At 39.0% G+C, this 22233-nt stretch overlaps 2 protein-coding genes across 2 annotated transcripts; both read right to left on the bottom strand.

The window, feature by feature from the left end:
• Positions 1-1097: 1097 nt before the first annotated feature.
• Positions 1098-9234, bottom strand: Rich (guanine nucleotide exchange factor subunit Rich). The gene is made up of 16 exons (XM_046626346.2): positions 8931-9234; positions 8429-8536; positions 8121-8276; positions 7567-7881; positions 7336-7427; positions 6961-7234; positions 6684-6836; positions 6319-6522; positions 5876-6239; positions 5592-5797; positions 5102-5443; positions 4522-5011; positions 4119-4407; positions 3536-4008; positions 3083-3440; positions 1098-2929 (listed from the first exon to the last, which is right to left on the bottom strand). The coding sequence occupies exons 1-16, from the start codon at positions 9063-9065 to the stop codon at positions 2605-2607; spliced, it is 4284 nt and encodes a 1427-aa protein (XP_046482302.1). The 5' UTR covers positions 9066-9234; the 3' UTR covers positions 1098-2604.
• A 1151-nt stretch (positions 9235-10385) lies between these two features.
• Achl (La ribonucleoprotein translational regulator Achilles) lies at positions 10386-14123 on the bottom strand. Its single transcript, XM_046626829.2, has 2 exons — positions 11915-14123; positions 10386-11489 (listed from the first exon to the last, which is right to left on the bottom strand). Exons 1-2 carry the CDS (start codon positions 13008-13010, stop codon positions 10915-10917), a joined length of 1671 nt encoding a protein of 556 aa, XP_046482785.1. The 5' UTR covers positions 13011-14123; the 3' UTR covers positions 10386-10914.
• Between the last annotated feature and the right edge of the window lie 8110 nt (positions 14124-22233).

Below are 22233 nucleotides of genomic sequence, written 5' to 3'. Positions count from 1 at the left end.
TTGTAGGAAAACTTGCACGTGTCCGTTTCCGAATGAGACTCACTGCAGATGAGATGTATGCTCTCCCGCAAAAAAAAATTATTTCTCCAATAACCGATCCAATTTACACCACACACGCTCTGATTAACGTGCAATCAGCATCTAGTTGCCTTTCGTCCATAGTTGTTCACCACGGTGCTGTTTAGATATAATTAATTATGCATCAATTCAGGTTATATACGAATCACATTGTAGTTTTTGCACTCGCGAGGAAATGACGAGGAAGAACTATTGAATCGCCCGCATGTAAGAAGTCGAAGTATACGTGTGCTCTGGGTCTTTGAAACAGTCGCATTTTTAAAGTTTTCTAGGCTTTCAAAAAATCGAATAAAATTCAGGGTTACTTCTTAGGTGTCCACTACATGGCCTAAAAGTTGAAAGTCACACAAAATGAGTATTTATTGTAGGAAATACACAAATTATTAAATAATAATAATAATTAAGGACAATGACAAAATTTATGGTGCGCAGTTATGGCAAAAAATTACTGCCACCACCTAGAAAAGGTGCGAGACGCTAGAATAATATGTAAAAATTACCGAATTATACGCCAAAAATACAGGCGGCTTGAGGTCAAAAATTCTCCGTAGTTTTGCTGCCTCCACTGACAAAATCGATACAGAAACATTTATTATAGCCATGAAGAATAAAAAATTATGAAATTACAAAAAAAAAAACTGCATTCACTTACCCTTGAAAACACCAATATAGTCTGTACACTCACCCCTAAGGAACGAACGGGACTTCCATCGACTGGCGTTTGTCGGTTGAATCCTAGGGTCGACTGCCGGACCCGAATGCCCCTTGGGCCTTTAGTCCCCCCCCCCCCCCCCCCCCCCGGCTGCCCGGATTGTTTTAGGGGTGGTAGCCAAACCCCACGGTCCTGAAATCTTAGAGCGAATAAGTAAAGCGGTAAATCTGTCCAATTTTCGGATTCAATCATTTTTTCCATCTTGTTAAGGGGAATGTTAAGGATACCTACAATACTTAGCGAAATCCACTTATATAATACAGACCGTAAAGTTCGTCACAGTTATGCTCAGAGTAACAGAATAAAATTATGAGAAAATATAATATATATTTACGAAATAATATTTTACAATATATATGTATAAAGGTAACTTATTGACTTCTAATTATTTTTAGCCTTCTCGAACTGAATGGACTCTTCTCACTTCGTTATGCACGAGATACTTGAACTCCAGTTATTGACATCGTTACCTTCACCTGTACTGTGTAAAAACCACAGATGTGAATATCATTTGCTAATCCTCCTACTTCTGCCTGTCATCGTTTTGAACAGGCTATACTTATGTACGAATATCGAATATTTGAAAGATTGCTATTAGACTGATTCCTGTATCGTTGCATCACTACAGATTGAATAATTTATTATACATTCTATTTCCAGTTTTTTTACAGTCCTTCAATGAAGTGCGGAACTTTCAAATTATTTCAGTACTGAACTCCAGCAATTCTGTCAAGCAGATTGCTCACTAGCAATTTTGTGACGCCAGTTTTGATTTGCCACAAGAAAAAGTTGTACCACCTTTCTTACTCTCATAATAAGATTCATTCGTAGAGATAAAAGTAATGAATTGTTATTAATAATATCATACATCATAAGTGATAAAAAATCAGAATAAATCTTACATTATAGATCTGCTACTATCTTTGACAAGCAGATCGAAATTACCACTCGCAAAGCAAGACTATTTTCACTGGGAGCGTACAAATTGTCAATAAAAATAGCATTATTTCGCAAGAATAGCAAATCTGTTTCTCACCACGCAATCCACAAAGTTAAGAGGGTCTAATATTAACGAGTATTATCCTATTAGTATAATAACATTTCGACTCTAAATTACCAATTGAAAAGTAAGAGAGTCAAACAATACGATAGAAGAATACGACTGAACATATCTCCGTATTTCTTCTCTCATTCCACGCTAGATATCAGTGAAGATTAATTGCACATTTCAACTTGCTTTCGTTGCCTAACACAGACTGATTCCGTTGAGCTTTGGCAAAGAAGTGATAACTTGATAATTTCAAATTGAAATATCATTGAGCTGTCAAGTAGTTCATATACTTGAGTAATTTGCTATTGCTATCGTGCTGCTTGGAAAGAATATTCAAACCCTCACCAATTACAAAAATGTTATCTAGTCGAAAAATGCTTCTACTAACGAGTAATTATCAACGATCATTAAGTGCACAATACATACATAAAAGTGCGATTTTTGATTATGGGGGAATATTACTGATGCACGTACATCATTACGGACGTTTCAAATACAGTCAACAGTGTTACCATTTCGTGACTGATCAGTCAACTTTTATCTTCTATCAGACATATTTTATCTACGGGTTTGTGTATAACGTAAATCATCTACATTTCTGAATACATCGCACGCAAGCATATCCATTCTCAACTGATTCCCATTGTCTAACCTGTAATCTAACAATAAAACGGTAACAAACAGGTTGTAATCGGATGGCGAATCGTTTTAACAATTAATTTCACGTGTAACACTACACATATAGAAAATTATGTTTCACACACTAAGAGATGATGCACCCTGATTGAATATTATTGCTTTCCACTACATTAACGTTGTTAAGGCTTCCACGCAAATCAGCTTCCATAGTTAATGAGGAATCGTGGGATGTCTCCTCTTCTAGCGGTGCAGTTGTTGATGTATGACTAATTGAGGAATGTCTCGATCGTGAAATTGTTCCGCGGGGATTACTACCTGACGAAGGGGCAGGGCTTGGAGATGGACTTTCTGGAATTTGCTCCTGTTCCGGTTGCTGCTTTGTTGATATTAAGCGATTCAACATAGTCAGGTGTACTTGAATGCCAAGCATGAATGGTTTGTATCCCAAGCTAAAAAGACAATTATTGCATACGTCACGATTTTTTAGTTTGTTTAAATTGTTCAGACACTCTAATTTGCTTCAAATATTTTTTTTAAATGACCTAACCTAACCTGAGTAGACAAAAGTTTCTCATGTAACTAATTAATTTATATCAGCTCACCATTCAGTATTTGACCACCTTGTTAGTGCTATCAGCCCGTCACGTAAATTTATGACTGAATCTAAAGTCTGCGATGGAGCATTTGCAGCTCTAACAATTCTCGCCATAGCTGGTGAATCTCTGAGAACGGTAGCCAATACAGTAGCCCAGCCCAAACAGCCGCCTTCCAAAAAGAGCTGCAGAAGGTATCTCAACTGTACCTCTCCACGACTCGTAGAACCACAGGATGCAGAGACATGTATGTCAGTTGGTTCGACTGGCTCTGCCTCCCAGCAAACTGGACCAATACCATTTCCTACAATTGATTCAACGTCCTCCCTCCAAACTGTACTGGAATCGCTTAAAACACTGCTTTCATCTAAAAATGAGAAAGTAAATTCACCTGTTGATACTAGAAAAGTGATAAGCATCATCCGATGTTAACAAACTCTCATGTAAAAACCAATTAGTTACCTTGCAACATGTGCGGTGCAAGTTTCGCTTCGACGGCTGGAAACTGTGATTCCAAACTAGCAACAGGAGATATTAAACTTGTATATGGAGGCCTGCCTCCTGGTAAACTAGTGTATCCACTGTCAGGTAAATCAACAGCAAAGTTCGGTTTTAATTCATTTTCATCGGGATGTTCTATACTAATAGATCTCATCGATCTCAAAGAAGTGATACTAGCACGCCTGATTTTCTGTAACATTGGTAACGACAGCACAGGATAAGGGAATCCAAAATCTTCATGAACTGTCTTCAGGGCACTAATATAGTCATCAATTTTGGCAGCTCGGTCACGTTCGCGTGCAAACCAGGTAACTAGATGAAAATCAAGTCGTGCAGCAAATCTTCCTAGATCTGCAAGTCGTCTGGCAGTTAATAATCGCCTTGCATGTCGCTGCAGAATAACGTCAATAAAAAATTCTTCTGCTGATCCCTCTCTGTCAATTGAACAAAAGAACACAAGGATAATAATGCTCATAGATTTCACAAATATATGTTTACATCTCAATAGTTTTGTAGTTATAAGTAACTGTTACAGACTACTTACTTATTTTCAGTTTTCTCAGACTTGGCAGTTGGGACAGACTTCTTTCGCCTCATTACTACATTTCTGGTCTTCTCCAAAACGGAAGATGGGGCTACATCCTTAGTCGTTGTTTCAATCTGAACTTTAGGAGTTGTAGTAGTGCTGTAACTTCTACTCCTCGATACTTGCATAGTACCCAAGACAAATGACAGATCTTCTTCATGAGGAGATACAGAAGGAGTTTGCGGTGGTCCGCCAAGTTTGCCTGTCCCGCCCCATGATGTACGGGGCGATTCCACGTCGTTCGGATCTGGTTTTAATTTTACTCGTTAATTAAAGATAACAATTGCTATTACTTAATATCAAAGATTAATTAGATTGCAGTGAATCTTGTCTTAAACTAAATTTCCAGCTCATCACTCACCAATCGCTCTGAGGAATCGTACTAAATCTTTGGAGAGTTCCCACCTTCCCTGTTCTAAAGCAGCATCAAGTAAAAGAGTTGCATGTTGCCTGCTCACTGAGGAGGGTTCCAAATTTTGTAGAATTATCAAATAACTAGCAGCAGTATCAAGCTGTTGTCTTTGGAGACAGTCTTGAAGTAATTTCTTAGGTGGTCCAGCTACGGAGAACAGATACGGCCAAAGTGCTATTTCCGTTTTTCTGGCACATTGAACAACTGCACGAGCCCAGACACCAGGAAATTCACGTATAAATTCAACAATGGAGGGTAATTGAGCATCAGGAATTGGTTCCTTGCTGGTGGCTTCTTCTTCTAAAACCTCGTGTAACAGAAGTTCTAAGGAATGAGGAAAATATGGTAGAGCTGAACACGACCGCGCAATCTCCCATGCATGGTACCCCAAATTCCGACAAATTAATTGACGTAGTATCTGATGTAAGTAGACTTGACTCTAGAAAAAGACAGCACAGTTTAGAGATCAAAATTATAACAAGATAATGTTTCATGCGTATGGTAAATTAACTATAAAATCAACAATTACCGTTAACTCCAATACACTGAAAGGCAGAGAGAACGGTGAGTTTGTATCCGATGTGTATAAAACAGTATCATTTTCAGCCCCAAGTAAAATTGCATCTTCAAAAAGTATAGCCATTGGATATATTCTCAAATGAAAAAGCAACATTATTCTTTTACTCATAAATGTGTGTGCCTTCTCTTGGTGATTCCTTGGAAATAGAGGAAGCCAAACTCTCATACCATGAGCTCCACAGAACAGCCACAATGCTTCGGTCAAATGAGGTTTATCTCGTCGTGATCTCCAAGGAACCCAAACATTTTCAACACATGAAGCAAGTACTGTTGGCGCACTACAAGCGTACAGCTGAAAATAAACTGAGTCAAATATTGAAGCTAGACTCGATGACTGAACTTATTAGTGATTAAACAGCAAAATTAAATCTTAAACAGCAAATTTAAACCAGAACCACGAGGTAATATCCTAGTATTATAATAAGTTACTTTAGTCTTACCACTTCAGAATTATCATTGCAGTGATCGCGCTGAACCATCAGTAATCGTCCAGAGACATTTAGTAATAGACTTTCAGGATGCGGATGACTACCAGCTGTTTCCGCTCGAATCGTAGTTAACGTAGCGCTCACAACGCACGCTGGATGAACACATAGACCGCTAATATCTACAGTCTGTATTCTTGTAAGCTCTATACCACTTGTACCTGTGAATAGAAATAAGTCAGTATTGTAAGTTTCATTCTCTTGATAAAATGAGTGGAGTTGCAGACTTGATAACTCACCTTCATCACCTTCTAGCACCATATCGTAAATACTGACTTGTCCATTGGCACAAAACGTGAGTAATCTTTCTTTTAATGTGTTCAGCAATAAAACCTGAGCAGGCATTTTGATGTTTTTTGCATAACTATTATCTAATCGCGTGTCTCTGGGATAGATTCTGATCTCATCTTTATCCTCCAGCAATGAGTAACTTCCGGCAATTAGATGACCTCGATACCATAACAAGCCTCCAGTGACAATGAAATCACGCTCCTGTGTTTCGTTACCAAAAAGTTTCCACTTTCTGGGTGGTAAAGAATAATGTGCCAAGCCCGCACGACCGGCTACTGCTATACTAAGCCCTTTTTCATCTATGGCAGTATACTGGAAATCGTGAGACAGGAAGTAAACATTATGCCAAAACTTTGTAGAATTATTGAGGAGTTTCTGTTAAGATACACACCCGAATCGGCCAGTTCGAGCCACTGTACGCACTTGGTATGGGAACAACTAGCCACTGTTTACACCCGGCAAGTGCCTGATTTGAAATATCTAACGGTGATTCGTTTGAGGGATACAGTACACTGCTACTCGTCGATACCCCTCCGCCACCTAAATTTAAATACAAACGATCCTCACCTTGCAGATATAAATGCCCATGGTGACTCTGAAACACAACTGACACTGAATATTTTCTAAAATATTCCATGGAAAATAAATAAGGACGAGAAATATGAGAGTCATTTGCAGAAAACGAAAATTTAGGGAATTACAAGTTAATCACTGAAATTTACTTTCATGGGTGAAGTTTTGGGTCATTCTACTTACCATGCATGGATTTACGGTTAAAGGACTCTTTACAAAATCCAACTGAACAAGGAACCGTTTTCGACTAAAATTTTGGTCACCAGTTTCTTCAGACAATGTTGGCTCAGGTGACTCTTGAAGCATCCATAATTGGTAACCTTCTGCCGACCATTCCTGAATATCAGTAATAAAGATTGATCACTTTTAAATAAAGAAGGCATGTGTGCGAATGAATGCTATAAAACCGCAACTGAATTTGTTTCAGAAAAATGAAAATGAGTTTGTGTAACATCGTTACCACTGCATGGATGTGTAGTGGATTGTCTCTCATTAAGTCTACTCTCAATCCGTAATCCCATTTCAAAGTGCAAAGTAACAGTGCGCCGAATGTACTCCATATTGCTAATCCACCTCCTTCCCAGGCTAAAGCAATTGCACAACCATCTGGAGTCCATTTTAAACACTTGACAGATCCTGGTGTGCCGGGATAATCTTTAGACAAAAGGCTTAGAGTGTGGGAAACCTCCAAGCCACCAGTAGTTTCATCGACGTAGTACACCACACCTTGAGAACTACAAGTAAAAGATTAATTTAATAAAAATAGGTACTTGGGAGGAAGTTCATAAAATAAACTGGTAACTGCAGTCTTTCATTGAGAATAGGATATACTAACTTTTGTCTACCAACAGCAATAAGCCGATATTTATGATTAACAGCAGCACAAGTCGCGTCATCCAAATCTCTGGCCCATATGCCCTGGACTTGCTGGAATATTAACTTTATGTTATACATAAAAGGAAAGAAAGTTGTATCTTCTAAAAGGTTTACAGGGCGTTTCTAAGTGTGAAACGACTGCAAAGAATTATAACCAATCTTAGGAATATTTACAGAAATGCTGACTTACGTTGGGATCAAATTTCAACGACTGAGCAGTGAGAAATGCCGCTTTTCCATTGCTTAGTGTGACGGCGAAACCTCCGACTAAAGGCGAATATTCAATATCCGAAACATAGACATTATTTTCAGTAATGGGCACAGCTAACGTGGACACTTGTTGGTCGACACTAAATGGAATTCTACGCAAATCGAGAGAATAATCACGATTCACACTTCCATCCCACTTGTAGCGAATTACGTGACTCGTCTGTGTTGCTAACATTAATTCATCCCTGATGCAGACTAATGAACTGATTCCACCATCAACCCATACCGACTTTTCCTACAACACAATATATGTTTTGGATATGCAGTAAATTTTTGTACTTATTCAACAATCCAACAGTTGGCAGCAAGAAGATACGGAAATATGTGAGAAGATGATAATCAAATTAGATACAAAGTTTTGTTGCCAACATTAAAAAATATGAGAAAGCAAAGGCTTTTTGCCCAAAGTTTCAAATTGTTTTCCTTGCAATATATTCCTCACAGTTATGGTTTTTCATTTTAGATTGTACCTACCAGAGTCAAAACAATTGGTGGGATCACCTCCTTGATGAATAATTCGGCACTGTCACGTCTTAAACTACTAACAGGCGAGTCTTTCTGCTCATAAAGTCCTCTTCCCTCGACTCTGTACTCTGTCAACCGATAAAATAAAAGGTAGCTGTCCGATGTCTGCAAAAAATAATGGTAGTAAATAAGTATCACATCTCTAAATCCAGATTATATTCTCATGTGGAATATTAACACACATCTTTCAACTCAAAAATACCGACAAAGTTTATCAAATAATTAACAATTTTTCCTACTACAGGTAAATAACTCACCCCGATGACCAGCATACTTGAATCTGGACGCCATTGGACTAATATATTCTCCCCGTATTTTATTATAGAATCTTGTGGACGCCTTACAAACACAATTGGCACACATGGCTGAAATGTTACAAACAAGGATTGCAATTTGCATATATTTTTATGATGGATCACAAAATGTTGTCAGACAACATTTGATCATATCGATATAACAATAATTAAGTACAACAATCAAATAATTTTTCGCGAGGCAAGTAGAAAGAGCATTGATGAATTGAGCAAATGTTTCAAGGCGCAAGCACTAGCATTGTCAATGATGATTTCCAACCACGGGAATTGACAACAACATTGGAAAATAAATGTCACAAATAAGAGTAAAGAGAATAGGGGTTGATAACAGAAGGTTATAACACTTGAAAATAGAATAACACGAAAGTTGGTTCAACTGTTACAGCTAAGAGTTCGGATAAATTTTCAACAGGTAGATTTTGTTTCTAAATATGAAATTACATACCTTACAATACCAGATGGCAACCACGTCATCCGTTAGAATTGCGAACAATATTTTATCCCTGTTGCAAACGACAGCGCGTATTTTCTCGGTTTCAGGTATGTTCAATACCCTTGGCCATCCTATCGGAAAAAACATGATTTTCCGACTGCCACCGACTTGCGTGCAGACCTCACATTTCACTCAACGTCAATCTAAACACTAGCATTTCACAGTGGAGCCGATATGTAAACACCATTTAACCTAAATATTAAAATTTCTTCGGTATAGTACGCCGCTGTCCGAAGTTGGCTTCCAATCCCGATCCACGTAGCTCGCGAACATAGCAGCTATCCCCATCTCGCTGTGAATATCGATTGGTAAACGCTACTGGCGCAAACCGATTTGACATGCTTCACAAACCCGACGCAGTCTGTCGCTATTAACTGATACAACCTATTTCTCAACTAGTAATTTGTTCCTTGCACATTTATTCATACACATGAATTATACATACGTTTAACCACCGTTCTTGTAATGCATTTGTCCAATATGTAATGTCAGCACCATTACGCGTCGAGAAGAATTCGAAGCAAAAAATACTGATTGTGCAGTGTTTGTACGTCAGGTTGCCTATTCTAGGGCGTTTTGTACTGCCACGTATTGTTGTTTCTTTTGGTATCCTACTTGCTCTACACATTTTATTTTTCATTCATAGCACGCAAGTCTATGAGATTCATTTGCATTATGAATTTATTTTCTGAAAATAATGCAAATGCAAGGAACAATTTATAACTACAACGTTTTCAGGTTCATCTGTGTGAAGTTGCTGCCGATGTATTCAACTGTAATAATTAACGGAAGGTCGACACTGTTAACTCGATTAGCTATGCTTCGACATCATAGTAAAGATTACCTCCAAGTGTGGACACGAATTGGGTTATACCATTTCTTTGAAGTGTTCTTTGACAGTTACTAACTGCACGTAGACACTATAACTTGATTATCTACCTAAGTTCAGATGAAAATGCACGATTCCAAAAACCTTAGAGTTTCCAGCCAATCTAAAGAATAGCTAGCTACTGCAATTGGTAAATCAAATGAACAAATCAAGTTCCGACCAAAATGCAGGGAAAATATTATACGCAAAATGAAATGAGGGGACTATACCTATACATTGCGTAACTGCGCTTTTTACTAATCGGATTACTGAATGTAAGATACACGTAATATTTTCCCTGCATTGTGAACTACACGATAATAATCTGATTAACAAGAATATTAGTTCTGGAAGGATATTGCATCGTTCCGAATTTGAAAGTACCAGGTGTATTTCTTCCTAATAATAGTTAGACGCAGGCAGTCGTAACCTACCCGAAATATGTACTAAAGTCACGGAGGCGGGCGATATGATATATATTGTACATTAAGACGTGACTCACCAGTGAAATAATTAAATACCGTATTAGAATAGCGGAATATTATTCAAACATCATTTTATTACCCATTTCCTTTTCACTAAAGAAACTATACGGGTATACAAATACACATGCAAATGCCACGCGTATATACTATGTACATAAACAGATCCTTACACAATTCGCTGAACCAAATATTACATTATTGCGCGAGAATAACATCACGAAAACAGCGTATCTGACTTATAGTACGATTATAATTAATTAATATCTAATATACATATTAAGTAACAAAAGAATAAATAAAAATAAATAAAAAATAAAAAAAAAACGCAACAAAAAGAAGAAAATTTTGCTGAAATAATAAGAGCAAAATAAATTACACGATGCCGGTGTTAAACGTAGGTACTTACACGATAATACTAAACAGTAAATATGCGGTGAAAATCTACTGACTTCTTAAATTCTATTCTGACAATCGGGGTTCCACGTGATAAATTCTCTTTCAATTGTTGGAAACAACGTCTGCTATATGCGCAACAACAATATAAAATAACATGGATCGTGTAACAGGAATTAATGAAAAAAATTTAACACGGCCCGATGGGGGCTGCCATTAGGGGGGTCATGGGATTCATCATCATATTCATCCGCGGCGGTCTGCCAAAGCCTCGAGTACCGTCGGGGCCGGAAGGCATTCTGGTAATATTATCGGGAAGATGGTTTACTCCGGCACCGCCACTATTGCTTCTGGATCTGCCGAAAGAGGCATCGGATCCGGAAGAGCAGGCTGACAGTCTTCGCGCTCCATTGTCAAAGCCAGAATCTCGGCTGCAGGCGGATAGCCTTCGCAAAAATGGCCCACAGTCGGAGGAACCTCTCCTGGAAGGGTTGAATCCGGTCGCACAGTCTGATCCCGAACCGGAACAGCAGGAGAAACGTCGATTTTGAGGAAAGTAACCGGCTGTCGCAGGCGCGTAAATCTGATGATGGTAGCCGGCTTCCGAACTGGATGAACAGCTCGAGTATCTTCGTCCAAAACTACTGCTGTCCGATCCTGAACCCGAACAGGAAGAGAGACGACGCAGGATGTAGCCGGTGTCTGAACCGGACATCGAACAAGCGGATAATCTTCTTGACAACCAAGACTCTGGCGAAGGAGGACCTGAAAAGCGATGTAGACAATTTTTATTCGTTCTTTAATATCACACGTTTCGACAATGTAACATCGGTAGTCAATTAATTTTTACACAACGTCAACAGTCGACAGTCCTGAGATCAAACCTTTAAAACTGTTATACCTATAACGTGCTTCTTTAACTCATCAAGTTTATAGCAATGATAAATAATCTAGTTACAGCTTCAGCTATTAAATATTAAAATTGTGTAAGTTTATTCCATTGTACAAAAGTCTAATTGTAATCAAAATTAAATAGTATTAGTTGAGATCATGTGCTATTTATACAATTACAATAATATAATATGTGATCGCAGGAAACGGGGAATATTTGATTTTGTCTATAGGTCAGGTCTACTTTCTAGAATTGAAAACCGTGAAATGACATTTATTCCTCAGTAAACAAACGGTACCTTGGTACGGTTGCCCAGGATAAACAGCCATGGGATAAATTGGATGTCCATGAACCGGTCGTCTGTGTCTCGACCTGCCGTCTTCGGCCTCAGAGCCGCTCGCACAGCTTGAAGAATTGTAAATCTCTTCCCTAGAGATTCTCGTGACAGCGTTTTTCTTGCCAGGCTGTTGTTTCCGCTTCTTTTCCGCCGACTGCTGAAGTTCGTAAACTCTCATATCCCCGAGACTCATTTGCTGAGCAGTTCTGGCCGATGCCGAGTCCGTGAATTCGACCAACGCGCATTCCTCGCTCGTTGCCAATTCTTGCCTTTTGGAAATGGCCTGCCTGACTTCCGCGGGTGCCGGATGTCCCGGTCTGAGCACTCTGATCAACGCTATTTCCCCGCAGGAACCAAATATCTCAGCTACGCTTTCCACCGACAGTTTATCGACCGGTAATCTGGCCGCCAATATCGTCCTGGACGGTGTCGTCTGGTCGTAGACTGGCAGAGGGTCCAGCCTTCTCAGCTTTGTCCCAAGTTCATTGACCTCTAATTTTTTTGACCTGGCCAAAGCCGCGCCAACGACTCTCCAGTCTCTGCTAAGGTGTTTCACTCGCTTGAAGCTGGAGATGAGTTTCAGGGAAACGAATCCCTCCTTGTTTCGTTTAACGTGCTTCAGCAGGAAGGCGTCCTTCACTATATTCTCATCCGAGAAGTAAAACTCTACCTGAGCGCATATTTTGTCAGCCAAATCGTCGCTAGGTGGTGAGAAATCTTCTTCGGTATCTTTTGGACTGGGTTTAGACTTCGCGACTACCGGAACGTCCAACTCGCTGGGCACGACGTCTTCCAAACAATCTGCTCCTGAGTCCTGGTCACTGGTTTTTTGCTTCTTACTGCTCGTTGAAGTCTTCCGGTCGCAGTCGGAGCTTCCGCTGTCCGAAAAATCCGCCTCCTCTCCTTTCGATCCTCTCCGATCGAACGACAAACTGACGTCGCTGTCGATCGAGGAAATGCTGTCCTTGGTATCGGACTTCTTCATCGGTGGTGGAGAAAACGTCAAGCTGCCAACTTGGTCGTTTTTTTCAACTTGCACTTCGATTACTTCCTCCATTATAATAAATATTTTTATACCTCGAAATACTCAACGATGGTAACAAAACTCTTTCCGTTCGCCAATATTTACCTTTCGAATATATATTTGAGCTTTCTGTGCGTCAGTTAGCACCGCGTTCCGCACGACTCATCGTCTACAATAAGAACTAGAAAATTATTCCCATTTGTCTTGAGAAATGAATTTTCAAAATTTTCAAAGATTATAGATTCATCAGTCTCGGTTAAGCCCGCATCTATTGTTATCCTTATTGCGATAAAAAAATATTCATTTCTCACCGTTTGTAATATATTGGCTGTGAGATTAAATTTAATACTGGCAAGAAATTTCCTCTCCAATAAAAAAACAAAAAAAATATATATAATAAACGAAAGAAGAGCAAAACTAACCAACAACAAAAAAAAACAACGATTTTCTTAGTTAACGGCTAAGGTATATGGCACTTTTATGCACAGCCCAGACAGACGTGAAATGTGCGGCACTAAGTTCCACTGAAACTGAACAACTCGTGTAAATTCAATTGTTCGGCAATTGCTGCGGGGAGAGGATGATTTCCTAAAGAGCTTTTTAAGAGCCGATCTTGAAGCTCTCTGGATGCTCTTTCAGGCACCAGAGCGGACCACACTGAGCTTATGCCTGTTCACAAACTAGTAGCCTTCTGCAAGGCTCGCTCCCTCCTTTAAATACTTTCGCTTCTGTCGGACATGCAGCGTTGCTGGGTTTATGCGCCTGCGCGTGAGCGACATTCGTCAGCTATGAGTGATCGGCCTGCCGGCGAACCTTTAAAGACCTCGATGAGGTCGTGACCTTCTCGTATACCGGTCAAGTATGACCCCTTCCCGTGGTTGGCGATTTTTGCGGAAGCTATACACTCACACAGAAAGGAAATAAACGAAAGGACGTCCGGTTTATCCGGCGACCGATCTGCGGCACAATGCTTTAACTTGGCTCAACACTCTTCGGTCGCAGCCGCCGTTTTTATGGCTTAAGGCTTATCGTTTGAAAGGTACATACATAAACACCACAACCTCGTCTGCCGGTATTAAGAGTTATAACACATCCGGACGCTGAACGAATAATAAGATATGGGTCAAGTGCGGCCGGTACCAAGATCGGAGAAGGGGTTCTCTCGAGCATTCTCTGATCACGATCCAATAAAAATATTCCCACCGTTAGGCAGCGGCTGACTTTAATACTATGGTAATTTTTAAGTTTTTCTAATACTTTCCCAAATATATTTCATTGTCGTGCAAACGACGTTTGAGAGCTGGCAATGAGTTTATTTCAGTTCTGCAGGTTGTCCGGCTCACCGTCGAGAATTATCTGAACATTTGTTTCAGTTTGAGAATTATTTCACCATCGTCGTCGTATTATCACCTTCTGCGACAATTTAGTGGAAAATTTAATCACAGATAAATTATACGGGTCGTCCATGATCGTTCATAAATTATAAAAATTCAACGTAATTAGTGTGAGAGAAATTTTCCTTCTGTACTTTAGCCACGACTGATTAGAACTGCAGTTTGGAAAATGCCCGAGGCACGCGACATCATTAAGAGATCAGTGTTATCGCCTAATCCATTTCGAACTTTAGTGTGTCACTCTCTGACGTAGAACTTGCATCTTTTTCACGCCACCCACACCCTGCAGACCTCGATCACCTTACATTTTACTGCTGGAGGAAAACGAGCCGCCCTGCTGACAAATTGGTTTAACTTTTACGTAAACGTATTGAAGCACGAGGTGCGTGCGTTGCCTCGTTTTTATCTATGAGGGGCTTCGGTGTCAATTATGCAACGGGAACATGTCATCACAGTCTAGTTCGTAAATATTGGATATTGCGTCATCCCATTTACAGGTACACTGACCTACAATCGAAGTACAAAGTAATAGTTTTAAGGTATCTACCTTTTGTCAATAATCAAGTCTCACGCAACTTGTATTATTTAGAAATTGGTAACGACAAAACCTTTCGTGTTATCTTTTTTCTACAATTAAATATAAGCTAAATACGGAGAGACCCGCGTGTCTTGCAAAAGAGGCCAAAACCTCATCCCAGTCAAGGCGGCGATTATCAAGAAGTAATGTACTATAATAAACTTTGCATGAGAATCTCTATTAATTTATGAGTAGTTGTATACGAAGCCTATACACATACATGTATACGCCTATAGGACTTCCTGAGAAAAGATCTGACAATGAACGAGGTTAAAAAGATGTGTGTTTATAAAATCCATAACGGCGTATGCATATTTTTGGGTGTCTTTTCAATCAGGTTATTGTATAGATTAATGCACAATTTAGTACATAACAATGAAGTCTCGACGAGCTCTTCGTGAGAGTCTGACTTCTTGAGAAACCGCGTTACTGAAGAATAGTGCGAACGATATTTAATGAGAAGAAATCACGAAGACGAAGATTACCATTTGCACGTAACTCCGCGGGGTCTATTGAACAAGTAGATTGTGTAACCGTAAAATTAGGAGGCTCAACCTTGGAGGCTGCAATAGCTACAGAGGTAAATGTATCTTTGAGCGGAACACTGACATGTTCTCTGATGGCCCGATATCACAACACTACGATATACGCTGTAAATGAAATCACTGTTCCAAGAAAGTTGTTTTATGCACGAACAAACCACCTGCCGATGCTCGTATGCCCGTGCGATTCCGATGTGTTAACAATTTCTATAAAGGTAAACAATTACTCATGTCAGACTGTTCACTGTAACGATCCGCTCGTACGTTCTTGATCCGATTCGGAAGGGAAGAGTTGGCTTGTAGATACATTACAGGCATATACCACGCAATTAGTCACGAAAGGCACGCAAGCACGCACAAAATGTTCAAATAATACGCGTTTACACCGTAATTATCAAACCTTAATTAAACAGTTCCAGCTGCTTATGAAATTTATACCATATGTAGTATTTATACCAAACACGTAGATGAAGAATTATAATGTAAAAATCGTACTATTATTTACAAACTGGTGTCGAAAGAAAACGTGTCAGCGATCTTAAGAAGCGAACTATTATATCAGAAGTACAGCTGATGTGCAAGTAATAGACATAATTAATTACAAGCTGTTGCGTACCACCTTGGGGATTGATAATTGCAGCTTTCAATTTACAAACCAATGCTTTTTACTTAACGCAACGCAACAAGTATAATATAAAATGATCAACGTATACGTAATATGTTGATCTATAAATTAATGCTGTACCTCTATGGACAAACGTTACGGGTATAAACATCAACGAATACGGTATGCATGCAACTATATATCATTCTGGAGCAGTATATATTCTCGAAGGGCATGTCGAATGAAATAAATGCAAAATATTATCATGGCCTAGGTATATTAGTAGGTACGTAATCAATTTGACATTGGTTAGGAATACCTAACAAGTAACTACAAACTATGGAACTGTTTTTGTTTTTTGATTTTTTTTTTTAAATAAGACAACGTTTTGTTCTTTCGTTCCTTCGATATGTTACACGAGGTTCGATATTTTTTTTTTTTTCTTACCTCTATTAACGTAAACACTTGAAACAAGACATTTGATTCTGTTTACCGGGATTTTAGACAGCTGATGAAGTCAGAAGTTGTCGAGATCGAGATAGTTCCAAGGAATGTCAACGCTACCTGACCTCGCACTTAACCATCACGCATCGTTGGTTACAACTTCTGCAATACAGGCGGAAACACGCGAGCATACATTCGTATACGTGCCTATGATTGAGTGTAATTAGCGTAACATTACAACAAGGGAGCATTATTGTGGGATAACAAGCTGCAGATATCATCAATAAATTGTGCATAAGGTGTAATAACTCCACAGGTGGGTAGACTTTCGCTAGAACGCCATGCATCAGTTTCATAATAACGTGATCGTTGCACCGCAATTTTGCACCGCAATTGAGCGGGTCAGTGACGACGCTTAGCAATCTTTATGAATACAATAATTATTACAAAATGGCTTGTGGATACACAATCACCGGCGAGATTTCTATCGGTTAATAATCGAAGAAGTCAAGGCTCAATGTGCTTATAAGCTAATAAATACAGGCAATTCCAACCGTTCTGCATTTTATTGTCCTTACCGTCGTTATTCCGCATAAATGTTAACGTTAACACGGCTCTTGATATTGCGAGAAAAATATTTTTCTTTGTCCAAAACAATAAACTTATGGATATAGGAATAAAGATTTATAATATTGTTTTATAGCGAGGGATCTAATATCAAATAAAAATGTTTCCAATAATATATAATTCAATCGTGGAACATAAATGCAAAATGGTTTACTGTTTTGAGCATTCTTAAGTCGTTGTTTGCGATAACAAATTTATTTTATAGTTATATATTTAACCAATTTGTCAAACTTGTCTCTCCCACCGTTCTGTCTCCTTCATCGTTCAACAAACATCCTTCGAACGGGCCCAAAGCACCGGGTGTTATCAAAATTATAATCGGTGACGGGATTAGTTGAGAACAGTTCAATAAGCCAATGACACAGGTATATATACAACCTTCGCAAATTCGCCGTAAGGCTGGCTGGCCGCAGACTCTCATTCTTATTACTTATGTGTACTCAATGCGCACACTATACGCGTGTAGGAAGAACTTCTCAAGTTCTGACGCCTACGGTTGCAGCGTTCACAAAATGACTTTCAAGGCTCTCCGTCTACCGTGTAGCTCCAAACCATTTCTGACAGCGAGATGGACATTCACACGAACAAAACGAAGCCGAAATTAATATTGAAATTAAATCACGTCATATGTATAGATTGAAGGGTCGTTATCTGATCTCCAGCCCCGGGCTGAGTTCTACGCACACCAAAAATCTACGTACGTTATCGAAAACAAAAATGTGATTTGTCTACGCAAACACGTGCGTGTATGCTTGCCTTCTCGTATTGTGTAAAATGTGATAATTAAACGAGCATGCGATATGAGATATGATCTAAAGACTGGATTTCCATATGTCAGATTCTTGGAAATGACTAATGAAACGGAAACATTCAATTGCTTTACGTGTGTCAATGACAACACCTCGATACATTAAATTGTTGCGCTTATTGCGAAAATTGAGAAATAACTGTATCGGTTGATACATTTTATGCGCGTTGCATATTAATTTCTAGAAAATATTACGTGTTATGATTAGCGCGCCGATGCAGCGATATCCGGTTGGCGGTCAGCGATTTTTAGTCCCCATTTATAACGTTGAGGAGAAGGACATGCATACAGAGATACATGAAATATATGAAATAACTAGCTTTTACCAGTCCCAGTGTACCACTCTCAATAGTAGAAATTCTACCCTTGTCGAGAATAAAACAAACAAATATTCATATGCAATATTAAGATTTATTCGACATAACCATTGGACCCTGAGGATCGAAACGATTGTAAAGAGTCCGATCGGACACGGATAAATTTCTGCGTCCAATACTACTTCCATTTTTTTTTTTTGGCGTCCAATAATGTTGGTGTCCTACCGAATGATGTCCAAGCGGCCTTTCCATGATTTATTGAGCGCGCAAAAAGCGCCTGCATTGACGCAACCGAACATTCACGATAAACTTGCGCGCAGTGAAAATAGACCGGAAATTTGAACAAATTATCATCGAATGCGATAGAAAATTTTTATAGCATATACGGGGATTGGTTAATTCGTAATTAGACACTTTTTTTCCAAACACATTCAAACCTTCGTCAGTAAAAATCTTAATATATTATTCACGTCGAACGCATAAGACATGTACGTTATACTACCGGTAATCCCCGAGGCAATTTCCAGCTTGCGAGCCGCAAGAGACAGGAACGAATCTGGGTCATGGCTCAGGGTAACTCGCCAAACGATCAATTCAATTTTATTTTCAACTTATCACTCGATTTTTACTTTTATTTTTGTCTTGTTGGTATGGGTTTTTTTTTTTTTTTACTCATTTATTTATGTTTGCATTTTACTTTTTACTTCTTGCTTTTTTAATATCCTCGTACCGTCTTGACCTTGTTCAGTATCATGCGATGGTCAATTTTTTTAAAAACTTTGTCACCTTACCCGACAACCTTAACTTCAATTTCCTGTTTTCGCACCGCTATCCATCTTAGTTTGCGCTATCCATGAGATGAGAGAAAAGAGTACTCGTAAGCTAATAGTTCCGATATCAATTAGTTAGATACGGAGTTGGTGATGAAGATTGACTGGACTTTTTGATACAACAGATTATGAGGGTAGAAAATCGCCCTCGAGTAAAAAAAAGTCGGATCTTAACGCGGTGTTTTAGCGTTTTTCACTGATTGCACTCAATGCATACTGAGTACAATTTCCCCAGTTTCGAACCAATAACAAAAGCGAAATCGAGCTGAAAATAAATTGAACTATTCAGCCTAGAATATTTCGGATGCCGAAAATCACCCTCTAGTTTTAAGAAATTCGTTTCTCAATGAGTTTTTACCGGGTTTCGAAAATTGAGCGACACTGCTTTCGTTGAGTCAGTCCTTAAGGCCCGAAGTAAGGCCCTGGGGTGATCCGCCGCGATGACCATGACCATATTACAGGCCAGAGGCCCAATACTCGGTATAACAATACCAATACCAGTCATCGCACCTTTTACGTCAAGCACCGCGCACACAACAACGAAAGTACATGTATGCCTATCTCCTTAAAGTAGATAATGATTCGATTCTATGTCCTAAGGATAGATCCACGACTTTAGACTGTGATGTATGTGACGTATACAGAACAGCTGCTTATCGGTAGAATCCGCGATCGAGGTTAACTTGTAATACCGATATAATCTTTAAAATGTTATAAGATCAACTGTTTAATTATTACAGCATAACGTATGCAAATTATCATATAAACACAAACACACACACCTTGATAAATACACAAAGTTTACGTATATAATCTGAATACATATAAATATAAGCTAAAGTTAGTAACATCTATGCATCCAGTCATTTGAGATTAATTATTAGGAAACGTGTAAGATACATGTATGACGAAATTCAGCATCGATTCTACATGTGATTATTTAAATTTCACATTATTTAAATGCCAGGAAGACGTAGCCATGCATGTAAAAATCTGGTAAAAACCTCGAGCAGGATCGATGCCCCTCGGTAAACTGTTTCCCCACAGAATGTGACAAAATTTATATGCGAATTGGCTGTTTTTAATATTTACCAACTGCCGCCCGATACCGAGTCGATTCGGTACTTTCTTTTCGCGACCTTGGTGCATCTGATTATAATTTTTATCTTCCGGTTATGACTCGTTATTAATTTATGGCTACGATAAGGAATGGAAAAAGAAGGAAAATAGTGTCAAACTTGAGTTTCCCTCTAGAGAAAACTGATGCTAATAGCGACTTGGCGAGCTTTCCCGATCATCAAATACCCACAATCGTTCCAACCCGCAAAGTAAAGAGCTTTTATTAAATACGGGAACAATCTAAGGCGGTTTGCACGGCGCAAAACTTGGACATAATTACGCTTGGCTCTTATTGTTAGTAAAAACTGTAAATTCAAACTCTGTACTTCGATCACGAATCAGAGAAACCTAAATCCGTGTAAAAACCGCCAATAGATTATCGGTATCAAAGTCGGAAGCCAATTACCATTTGCGTAATTAATTTTCTGAACGGTTTTTAAAACTCTTTGACAAACGAGTGCGATTTCACGGTGGGATGAGGGTGTTGTTTGAGGCTTGATGCTCAGAAAATAAATTCACACAAAACTTAATGCAGCCTGTGAATCTTCTACTTCGCAACTATGCAGCTAATATTAAGAAAAAAATACGCCAAAGAGCGAGCTTTACCATTAAACACGAAATTGTACTCTTCAGTAATCCACGTAGAAGATCATCTGAAAATTAATGACGCCTAAAAGTCCACGAACGTCGCATTGATATTCTTGACTGCTTATACGTATATTTTTTCTCATTAAATTTCCGCACTTTTTTAGACGTCATTAAGTCAGTTCCAGATGATTTTGTGCTACTTGGAAAGTTATTCTCTGCCTCTGGATGGCGTTTTGCGATGTGCCGGGTTCCCGTGATTAAAAATATACTCGTGTACGTACCATTACGGGTAAAATGGGTTTTGCCAAAAGAATGGTTTATGCAGACGAATGCTATTCTCACCGGACTTTGTAGACGGTTCAAGAGTGGAAGGGATGTAACAGTGCCAGATCCGTTTCGATATGAATTGGAAGGGGCGGTCGGCGGCATAATAATATAATAATATACTGGGTCAGGGATCTTAGCTTTGCTCGAGGGACATCGCCGCGGGGCATCCCCCATCCCTCCTTGGAGCCAACTTTACCAGAGATCCTTAACCGCGGTATAAAATCTTGGGAGTAATGCAATTGTAAGATCAGAAATTTTTTCAGGAAAAACCACGAGCGTTTCTACCTACAAATGAAATCACAAGGGGGTTCGATGAATTACTATAAAACTACGCGGATCACTTTTCATTTCGAGCGAGGCTTATATTAAAAAGGAAAACTTGACGGAGGACCGCTACGTGCAAAGTGTATTCGGCGGTATTCCAGACAAATCCCGCAAGTTTGAAAGTTAATGTACACACACACACACACACGTTGTATTCACTTTGTAAAGTATATGTATAGGAATACACACATAGATCGTTCATTGCCAAAATAATGACGTAATTTTAGTTATGTATATTAAAAAAAAACTTGAGCGCAAGGACCTGAAACAGACTGAAACTTCGGCCCACTTATGACGCGCAGAAACAACAATCCGCTATTTGAAATTATAATATGAACTAATCGCCGCGCTCGGCATATGTAGGTCGCATATACCAGTCGACGTAGTTACGCACATACATACATACACGCGAGTTTATCAAGAGCGAGTTATACAATTTACTCCCTATTATTAAGTTGTTCGACCAAAAAACCGTTGATGATAATTTAGTTTTGTCATCCCACTTTTTCTTTCACCCAGAACGATAGATTAGGATATGACACAAATCCTTCTAGATCTACGTTGGTTTATTTTGTATTTTATATAAGTGGGCTTTTTTATTTTTCTACCTTATCATATATTTTCAATTATCATGTATTATTGCTATACGTTCATTTCAAGCTACACTTGATTTATGTAAATACGAATGAATAATCAGCTAGAGGTAACACGAAATGGTGTATTTTTTTCTCTTCTCTTGTCTCTCATTTTTTTCT

This window comes from Neodiprion pinetum, chromosome 5 (assembly GCF_021155775.2).
Source record: "Neodiprion pinetum isolate iyNeoPine1 chromosome 5, iyNeoPine1.2, whole genome shotgun sequence".
Classification (NCBI taxonomy): Eukaryota; Metazoa; Arthropoda; class Insecta; order Hymenoptera; family Diprionidae; genus Neodiprion; species Neodiprion pinetum.
This window is presented reverse-complemented; position numbering and strand designations above follow the sequence as displayed.

Bases quoted from the DNA above. Each gene is read 5' to 3' on its own strand.
- Rich (XM_046626346.2), bottom strand. From the start codon at position 9,065: ATGTTTTTTCCGATAGGATGGCCAAGGGTATTGAACATACCTGAAACC. The intron at 6,837-6,960 runs GTAACGATGTTA...ACTGATATTCAG, and splicing joins CACTACACATCCATGCAGTG to GAATGGTCGGCAGAAGGTTA. The intron at 6,240-6,318 runs GTGTGTATCTTA...CACGATTTCCAG, and splicing joins GCTCGAACTGGCCGATTCGG to TATACTGCCATAGATGAAAA.
- Achl (XM_046626829.2), bottom strand. From the start codon at position 13,010: ATGGAGGAAGTAATCGAAGTGCAAGTTGAAAAAAACGACCAAGTTGGC. The intron at 11,490-11,914 runs GTACCGTTTGTT...ATCGCTTTTCAG, and splicing joins TCCTGGGCAACCGTACCAAG to GTCCTCCTTCGCCAGAGTCT.